The 11,044-nt window shown below is 32.2% G+C and overlaps 1 protein-coding gene across 1 annotated transcript in view; it reads left to right on the forward strand.

Moving 5' to 3' along the window:
- The first annotated feature begins 10,660 nt into the window (after window positions 1–10,660).
- Window positions 10,661–11,044, forward strand: part of LOC116016378 (root phototropism protein 2) — a 3,839-nt gene continuing 3,455 nt past the window's right edge. The window contains exons 1-2 of the mRNA XM_031256618.1: window positions 10,661–10,809; window positions 10,893–10,962. Of these exons, the coding sequence (XP_031112478.1) occupies window positions 10,745–10,809; window positions 10,893–10,962 (135 nt within the window). The 5' untranslated portion in view covers window positions 10,661–10,744. The remainder of the gene's footprint in view (window positions 10,810–10,892; window positions 10,963–11,044) is intronic.

Here is an 11,044-nt window from a genome sequence, read left to right on the forward strand (position 1 = left end):
TGCGACAAGCTGACCACAGTCGGATAGTGTATTTGAAGCAGTCTTTCCCGTCTGCCGCAAGAAAACAGGCGACGAAAATTCCATTCAATGAATTAAAAATCGTTAGGAAGTCAATTGTTTACCATGATACATCCTCTTATGTTTTTTTTTTTTTTTTGCTTACTCCGTACTATTATTATTTCTTGGATGGCCAGAAAAACTTGGTTGGGCAAGGTTGTAGACTAAGTAAATTTTATTTATGTGTAACAGTTTATAAATTACACGCAATGAGTAAATCATACTAGAAATAAATGTATGGTTTTCTTGAATTTAGTGTAGTTAGTTTGTCGCCTAACTTAAAGATTATGACTAGAAGAGACCGTGTGAGAGTAAATTCTGATTTGTTGATTGCGCAACTTTAAAAAAAAAATGTACTGTGGACATAATAATTATGGTCTACCCATTCGGCTAAGTCTCTAATTGGGGCTAATCTATACCATTATTAACAAGTGCTTTAAGAATGCTTTCCAAGATAATGTCAACTTTTTAAAAATGATTGTAGCCTAATCACGAAAGTCTTGTTTGGGTGGTGACAGAATCGAACTCTGATAGGGACAGATACTAGGCTTGTTTGACAATCGGCGGTTAGTAGTTAGCGATTTGTGTTAGCAGATTGTGTTATCGAGTTTGACCAGTTGATTGTATTAGCGGTGAAAACGACGCATAAAACAAAAACCAATTTATAAATTGGGACAATTATTTTAATTTATTGTTTTAAAATTTTAGTCTTTTGTTTTAAAAAAAAAAAAAACTTTAAGTCTTTAAATTTAAACTTGTTCAAATATGGTCATGGATTATTGAAATGTGCTACTTTTAATAATTTTAAATGGCTAAAAATGTCATAGTTAAATAATTGAAATCGAATATGATTACTTTTGATTTGAACTTAGGAATCAAACATAAGAAAACATAAAAATCAAATGATATGATGAAAATCATAAATAATAGTAATGGATGCATACAGATATACAATTATATAAAAGCAGGTACAAATAATGGACAGCTCACCTAATCCCATTGAACTACGAACGTTTCTTATATTAAATGGACTTAGTAAAAATTGATTAGTGCACGAAAGATGTTTTAGTGATCGATGGGGGCAATACTGGCCATTATGTTTATGACAAACTATACATACCTATAAACCTTGACTTGTATATGTTTATTTATTCATCTAAGTGACCAATGGCACCTAATATAAGTTTAATTCGAGATGTATATTATCTAATAAGAATGGATAATATTTTGGGATATATTGTTGGAGTATTGGTTCAGGGTACCTGAGATTAGTGCTAATCGCTAGGGGCGGATCTATAGTGGGGGCAATTGTCCTCTCCCCAACCCCCCCCCCTCCCCTCCCCATATATGTATAGTAGCTCCTTTGTGTAGTACATGTTTAGATGTAAATAAAATATTTATCAAATAATTAAAAGAAAAGTTATGTGAGATGGTAAGTTATGCCCTTAACCTATGAAAGTACATTGTTTTCCCTAGATTTTACACCAATATTTTCATTTTTATTCTTTAAAATATAAGATGCGCAAGTCTTCTTTTTTTATATTAATAGTGAGATGTGTGATTTATAATGTGTTTATCAAATTATTTATGTTTCAAAATTTGTTATGAATATATTTATAAAGTTTTGATGTGTTTTGATTTTTTGTCAATATTCAACAATATTTATGGCTATTTTTCGTTCTAATTGTTTCGTTTTTATTTTTCAAAGTATCTCTTTCGCTCTTACTTGAAATTTTTTCTGAATCTGCCCCTACTAATCACTAGACTGATAATCCAAGTATGCTTGAAGAATAATGATATAATAATAGTAGGAATAATGCTACTATGCTAGTATGCAATGTGCAGCCTAAGGGCATTAGGTCTTGTGTTGTGTAGCCTAACTACTTTTTTAACTTGAACCATAAACTTCCATATAAGGGAGCAATTTGGTACCACTGAACTATAAGGTCCTTGGTATATATTACATAAGTTAAAAAGATTAAAATTTCAAATAAATTACTTGTATTACGTAGTAATTAATTAATTAATTAATCACGTCGATGTCAATAAATTGGATTCAACTCTTTGCATTGAAAGGAACTTGTAGGACTTTTTTACCGGCCCATGACAATAGCATAAAATAGTCTAATTTCATTATGATTAGATCATGTAAAACCTCCATTTTCATAGGCTAATGTCATACATAGTATTTGTCCTTTTGCCACGTAATGTCCGATGATTATATTCGAATGTTATCTGACCTGATATATATTATTTACAAGACACCACAAATATTTCATAAGTAGTAGTATAATATAATATTCACATGCAAATATCTTATTAACTAACCATCTATGAATTAGTTAATTCTGTCAATTAGTCATACAATAATCATATATACGTGAAAGATATAAAAAACTAATGAATTAGAAATATACGTGGTGGAAATTGAGAAAGTATTGGCCAAAGCTAAAGTTCCTGGCGAGAAGGTTGTGTGGTAAGTTGTGACAAATATCAAATGGAGAAAGTTTACGTTAATAAAGAGGTAAATTGAGTCAACTTATTTTTAAGACTAACACCAAACTATTCAATTCACTTATAATGTTCTGCACACAAGGAGCTCATACCAAATTTGAACTTTTACTATTCATGGCAAAGATATTATTCATGGCAAAGATCAAACCCCTATCATGCTGCTAGAAGCAAGTCTTGAATAACACTTATCATCCACTAGACTAGTGTCCAGCTTAAGAAATAGTGAACTATTTAATGTGTAATTGCGTCAGTAGTACAGTGGACCATTGCTTAATCTTGTGGATTATTGCATGAAAGAACTAGAGAGGCACCGAGAAGTTCAAGAATATTGATCATATCAAGGAATAAAATAAAACAGTTGTCCCAAAATGAGTAGTCAAGTGAATGGAACATGATTCCCATATATATAGTCATACATTCAATTATTGTCAATACCCTATTGGTTTTAGACCGTCGCATAGGATATCCTTAGTGCGGTTTGTTGGAAACTTTCACAAATTACTTAAAAATAATACGGAGTAAAAATTTCTTGAAAAATATATAAAACCATTTCAATCCCAAAAAGGGAATTCAAGCCAGGTGTAATACACTTTTCCTTAAAACTAATTCCCTACCTCCCAATAGTGATAGGAGTGTTGTAGCATCATATCGTCTTTCAAGATAGTACTCAAATATAATGATTTCAACAAACTCGGACAATGAACACTTCATGAATTTTATATCGAAGTGTTTAGAGAATAACGAAAGGAATAATGAGTTTGGAGTGAGAGTATAGTTTAGATTATAAGGTGAGTTTCACATCGAGAGTATATTCACATAATAATTGTAGATTTTTTTTTAATAAATCAAAGTTATTGATAAGGAATATACTCCGCGTATACCGACTCATGCGTAATGAGCACCTGATCGGATCCTACTCCATGCATAGGGAGGGTCGTTTTCCGACTGCATCCGACCTCATGAGAGTACTCACACAACCCGACTTGAAAGCAAGGCTCCTTCTTAGCTTAATGAGTCTATGCTTGAAGACCTTTAGGCTTAGCTAGCTAGGGCTCCCTGATCATATGTGATGAGTGCTAAGAGACGAGTATCAATAATAACGCTCCAACCGGGTACGATAGCTATTGGTCAGTCAGATATCCCATTACACGTTAATGCCTCTCCCTAGCCTCTGAGATTGTCGAGTGCATGAATGGCACGTATCTCACATGCCGACTCTGCGGCATGTGTGTCCTCCAAACTCCTATAAATACCACATTAAATGCTTGTAGGATGGACCTTTTTGATTGACTCTTTAGAGTACTTATAGGCTCGGGATCCTCCAACTTTCGATCTTCTATATCTGAGCTACTATATTATAATTCTCATACATATTCGTATACGAGAGTATTTTATGTTTAAGATATTTGTTATTCAAAAATAGATAAAAGCAACAGATCGAATAAAGGTAAACAGGAAGAGACGTCCACTGTGCTATATGTTTATATGACAAAAACATACATGCGATGGAGTGTGTGTATGTGGCCCAAAATTGACATTAATATAATCATATTGATGTAGGGTTGCCTGTTACCAATTATGCTTTGGCATATTTTTGTGCACTGAAAATGATGGACTCTATTATGAATTGTTTCAACTTCATTTCTAATCTCCATTTAATCTCACACTAGTTACCCCGTCGTTATACCGTGGACCATGGTCACAAAACGATGTCGTTTTAATAAGTGAGAGAAACGGTTCCTGTAAATGATACTATAGTTCATCTTAAATTATACTACAGTTGTGTTGAACTGATATTGCAGTTGTGTTGAACTATTTCATCCGTCTAGAACTGTTGTTGAACTGATACTGCAATTGTGTTGAACTGTTTCATCCGTCTGGAACTGCAGTTGTGTTGAACTGATACTACAGTTGTGTTAAACAGATACTGTAATTGTGTTGAAAGAAACTACAATTGCGCGGGACGGAGACCGTTTCATCCGTCTGTAGATTGTGGACCGCCGTCCACAATAAAATTTGGGCTAGTTACCGTAGTGGGCTGGCGATTGGGCTTTCGTGGTTGTTGGGACCGGAACGCAAAGGATACGATACGACAATATCCTAATAATGCGTTAGGTTTCAATGTAATGCGAAAAAACCTCGTCCACAAGTTCTGGTCTAGGATGGACCGCACGCCATCTCTGAGGGGACCGGACCAATCCACAGAATATTTTTCGCTTCCTTTATTACGCATATAAAGTTTTGCCCCCACCCGTCCATTTCCATCTCCATCCTCACCACCCATATTCCAAAATGCATTTATGAGCTCCCCGGTAAACTTCCAAACTATAACTCCAAATTTATTGTGACGGATGACTTCTTAACAAATACTGCAAACCATATTTAAAGAGATAATAGTGTTATCGGGAGAGTATGACGAATGATAATGTTACATTTAACGTGACTCACAAAAAGATGATGTTACTTGTTTCATAATAGTATTTTATCGTAAAAATTTTACCATACACACCTCATATATTTCTCTTTTGACGTGACGTATTATTGAACAAGTAAACTTCTTTTTTAACTAATGGTGGGTTAAACGAATTTATATATGGAAGTTGCATCAAGAGAAGAAATATTGGAGAAGAAAATAACATTTTTCTTATTATCGAAATTATTTGTGTTAAGATTAACCATGCATAGATCCTTTTTTGTTAATGCAAGTTTTAGTGGCTAGTATGTTATACTTGTACATTGATGGCCTCGAAGGTCAACTATAGGCAGGTTGTTTACAAGGTAGCTATGTCGTAGCCATGGAGAGGATAAAGGGGAATTGTAATTGATAAATAGATATTTACTATATCTTTTCTTCTCCCAAAGATATCTTTGGGAGGAGATATCTACTAGATCTTGAGAATACATTATACATATATAGACGATTTGATCTATGAAATAAATATGATCTAATGTGTCAAATCACTAATGTCGATTAATATAGTTGTGCGAATTGAAGATCAATCATGACTAGCCAAATTAGTCGTCATGAAATAATTAGTCATAAATACCCATTGCACCACTATCATTCAACTATTATGAGAAACCATGATTCACTATAAAGGGTGCACCTTTTTCTTTCACGTACTTTACTATGTAATACATTAACATCCTATCAAAATATTTGACGTATTGTACATTTACAAAACACCATAAACGATAGTGAAAGTCGGCTTGGTTTAGTTAGTTAGAAAGAAGAACATGTAGTTTCCACCATATATTTCCCAGTAAAAATTCATTCGTCCCTATAAGAATTGATATAATCATCTAGGCATTGTATGATCCCTCAACTAATGCTCTTGGCATATTAAATGTGATGTTCTGAGCAGTTGCAACTTCTCTATTTCTTGTGTCTTGAAAATTTTCCCATGTGATTACATCTTTATAGTGGTGGTGGGATACTTTCTCCAAGTCTCCAACCACCTAAGTACCTAATTAACATGAAAAATTACGACTTTTGTTAGGTGACACAATATCTGATACAAAATATAAAGCAAAAAAGAAAAAAAAATCAAAAAGAAAGAAAGAAAGAAAAAAAGTTTAAGTGGATCCCAGTGGATGAATCTTTACTAGAAGCAAGGATAATAGCTGCTTCCGCTTGGGGCCAAATTCTGGGCACTGGAAAACAACTTTAACGTTAAAAGACAATGTTATGGTCATAGGTAGAACCTACAACCTATGGGCTGTGGCAACTCATCTACGTACGGTCGCATTATTGGTTGTCACTGCCCTGCGCCTAATGTTCCAATCAATCATTCTAATGTTATTATGTTTGGTGCAAAATTAATACAGAAAATCATCATAACCAACTTTTTTTTCAAAATAAGTAAGTTTTAAATAGAAAAAAGTGTCAAATAGGCCATTGAACTTATCGCTTTTGTGCAATTGAGCTATTGAACTTAAAAAATGTGCAATTCAACCATCAAACAAGCAAAATTTGTGCAATTGAACCATTTTTACAAAAATTTTCTAGTAAAATCCAATTATATTACTAACATATATGTATTAAAAGTGGCATTTTCTTCTACCATACTAGTTGGAAGTCAATATTGAAATGTTTTTAACTCAAATTGAATTAAAAAATTTTGTAAAAATGGTCCAATTGCACAAATTTTGCTTGTTTGATGGTTGAATTGCACACTTTTTAAGTTCAATGGCCCAATTGCACAAAAGCGATAAGTTCAGTGACCTATTTGACACTTTTTCCTTTTAAATATGATTGATTGATAAATCGATATACACCTCTTGTTAAGACATCATATTTAATATTTAGATGCAATTAGCTACTTTTTAATACATATGAAAAATGTAGGTGACCGATAAGCTCATTAATAAAAAATTAAGTTGTAATTGATATGATATTTAGATTGTATGTCGTATGTCAAGTATTCAATAAGTTTGAGTTAATTCCCAATTTAGTGATTTATTATAATGATTTTTATCGACTTAGTCATAAACTAACGTTTTGTGTGTGTGCGTGCGCTTAATTATGGGTCTTGTATTTTGATAATTTTACCTAATTAAACCATACATTAAGCTAACTTGATAAATTTTCTATATTAATACTAATTTTAGTCATCAACTATAATGATTTTACTTAATTTAGTTATCGGGTATAGTGATTTATATTGATTTAGTCTTTGATTCATGACCTAATTAAGCACAAAAATATGCTTAATATTAAATTGATAAAAATTAATATGGTCGAGAACTAAATTTGATATTAACTGGAATAAGTTTTAATCGTTTGTCAAGATGGCCAACCGCCATTGTTTCGAGGCAACGCTTCTGCATTGCTTGAGGACAATTTTTTTTTTTTTTTTTTTTTTTTTTACTTAAGGAGTTAATGTACAACTCCCTAATAAAAATATATAAATATTTACATTATTGTTGGTGTTTGGACTCCTGATAAAATATAACTCGTTAGAGTTATTGTGTGTGATAATATTAATCCTATCAAATTTAAATTTGGCATTTAATAATTGTACTAATATATAGTTTATTTAATTATTCTTGTAAAGTTGGAATATAATAATTAATTATTTTAATTGGACATGGATTAAAGTGAGTCTATTAACGAATTTAATTATATTTAAGTAAACTTGAATTCTCGAAAATGTTGGATGCAAAATTGAATCTCAAGTGCAGTTATAAAGTTGGAAAAAGTAAAGGAAAAATATATATACATTAAAATATATATAATGTGGATGTGGATTTATATATAAGGAAATATTTTTTTTTAAGAATATTCGTGATACTTCGAACCTATGATCATTCAATTCAAATAGTAACTAGTATGTCATCATACGAAATGGTAATTGGCATATATAAGGAAATACATTTCTTAATAAATATTAAATATATTGTTAGAAATTGTTCTTTTGATCTTCTTCTTCTCCTTTTTATTCTTCTTCATTTTGGTTGATGAAGAAAATTCGTTATTACACCACTACATTATGGTGTGTATTTGGTAAACCTCAATTCTGCATAATAAATTGTAAATCACACATTTGAAATAAATTACAACACAAGAAAATGATTGTATGACGGTCTCATTTGAGACCTTTAATAAATTTTTGATTCATTAAACAAATTGAATAAAAATCTAGCTTCTTTTCTTTTGTTCTTCCAAAAGTCAAAATATTTTGCTGACAACATGCTTCTTCTTTTTTTGCCAACTGTTGATTCTTTAAATTGGAAAATGGGGTACTGTTCAGTTCAGTGTTTTATGTGTAACAATGGGATGGAATATGCAATGCATTTATTTGATTAACAGACTGGTTTTTTTCCAAAATGTCCGTCTTTAGAGCCTAAAAGTGGTTGCAGGTTGGCAATATGTTTCTCTGGGAGATATGGAATTGCCGGGATCTTATGTTGTTTAAGAATCAACCTACTACAATTGATATCATCATTAATAAAGCTTTTTCTTGTTCTTCTCCCAAAAGATTGAATTCTCAACCCCAAGGGCCGCAAAAGGTTGAATCAAGTCTTCATGAGAGTTGAGCGGTGGCAGGTTCAAATTGAGTTGGGTGATAAGAGATTTTAATTAAGATTTTTATGATGCTAAGGGGATACGGTGGAAAGGTATCTACATGCCAAAGGAAGCGGAGGCTCTCAATATTCGCGAACCTTTGAGTTTGATTAAAGGATTACAACTTAATCGTCTTGATGTATGTTGAAACGGACTCCCAACAAGTTTATTATGTTTTAAAAACTCTCATTTCATTCTTCTTTAGGCATGATTATTGATGATGGACTAAGTCTTTCACTGATATCTGTTTCCAGTTTGTCAAACCATATACTGCCCATATTGTTGTTAGGGGTCGTTTCTAAGTCAGGTTGTGACGAGTGGTTTCACACACCCGCCTTTGTCCATTGTGGATATTTTAGCTGATGATTTAATGCATTGATAATTTCCTTTTTAAAAAAATCTAGCTTAAAAAGGAATCCCAAAAAATCTGAGTAAAAAATCTAGATCAACTCGAAATTTCTCCAAGTGATCAAATGTGTATAATAATAGTCAAAAATTGTCGGATAAATGTTATTGTCAACAAGAATGGGTGAAATCAATGGCATTCCACGTGGACGCTGACTACTGGGCATGTTTAGATATGGTGGTAGCCCACATGGCAGATAGCTGGATCAACATGTCTGTACATTGAACGTGTTTATAGCTGGATAGTAGGGCCCAATGGAGACAAGTAAGACTCATCTTTGATGACGTGGCGTAAAGGCAACCAAGATTCTTTTGGGGGTTCCCCAAGCCCGTCAACGTCGTGTCGACTCCTTTGAGTGGCTGAGAGTTCTTCGATCTGTAGTAGAATTAACGCTGTGGGCCCCTACAATTTGGAGCTTCCGAAAGCAACCCTCACCAATCATTTTTTTAAAAATAAATTTAACTTTATAATATTTTTTGAATTAATAACTATTTACAAAATGTAATGAGTAAAAACAATTCTACATGTACCTTAAAAAAATATTTATACATGTGCTCCAATTTTCTACCCCTATTGTATAGCATTCGTTGATTGCTTAATATAATAGGGGATCATAATTTTTATTCATTTCTTTTTTTTTTCTTTTTAATAAAATTTGAACACTTAGTGAGAGTATTTTGGAGTCCAAGTAGTATTTTTGAATAAGTAATATCGATATTATTTTAAAAAAATAAAACTTACATATTCAATATATATATATATATTTATATATTATTGGTGTACCATAATTAAACGACATGATGACTAACTGTATGAATAATCCATTTGAAGGCCATGAACTTTGAACCGTGTCAAAATATGTAACCATAACTTTGAAAGACCATAAATTAGGTATAGAACTACCACATATATAGGTATCACTTGAAGAACTACCACATATATAGGTATCACTTGAATGTATAAAATCATGGGATAGTTCTAGTCCCAATCAAGTTAATTAGACTATTGCCTTAACAATTACAATGTTCTAAATCCAACTCTAAATGAGAACGACATATTAATCTTCTTGGTTTGAATCACCAGCTACAAACCCTTTGTTGATCACTTGCAATTAGAACTTCTATTAAACAAACCAGACTTAAGTTCATAATTCGGATTATAATGTATTAATGTATATAGGTATATATGGACTAAGAACGAACACATTTAACCTGCGAATGACACAACTACACAAGAGAAATGGCAGACGATCATATTCATATATAGTTGCCTCGTTGGTTGTTAGCTGTTCGGAATCCTTCAGTGCAGTTAATGGAATCAGGGTAGAATCGACAATGAAATCATGCATGCATAATGCATTGAAAACCACCTTAAAAAGTTAAACATGCACGTGATGTGTTTGACTGTTGCCACAAATCAAAAAGAAAAGCAATTGCATATTAACCGGTGTTGATTTCATAATTGGTTTGATTTACTTTGTTGTTGTATATTGTGATTTCAAAAGTTACAATTTACAAAGACTGAATTTACTGGATTAGATAATAGCGTTAAATAATAGCTCATTTCCTTTTCATCCAAAAAAGGGAAAAAAGAAAAGTTACACCATGACAAATTAATGTTACATCTCTCTATATAACCCAAAACCAGATTTCTGCATCTTATCCTAATCTCTCCCTCCCAGAAGCTTCAAGCCTTCAAACATGGCTTCCCCTCTGAAATCCGCCGCCACCCGGCTTTCGCTTGCCATGGAGAGAACCGGCCAATGGTATTTTCACTCAAATTATTTATTTAAAAAAACTGCAATTTCAATAATATTATTTAAAATTTTAATTTTCTGTTCTTTTACAGGGTTTTCTCTCAAGAAATTCCCACTGATGTTATTGTTGAAGTCGGGGAAGCCAGTTTTTCCCTTCACAAGGTATATATATATATATATATATATATATATATATATATATATATATATATATATATATATATATATATATATATATATATAT

The sequence above is a fragment of the Ipomoea triloba genome, chromosome 4 (assembly GCF_003576645.1).
Source record: "Ipomoea triloba cultivar NCNSP0323 chromosome 4, ASM357664v1".
In the NCBI taxonomy this organism is placed as follows: domain Eukaryota; kingdom Viridiplantae; phylum Streptophyta; class Magnoliopsida; order Solanales; family Convolvulaceae; genus Ipomoea; species Ipomoea triloba.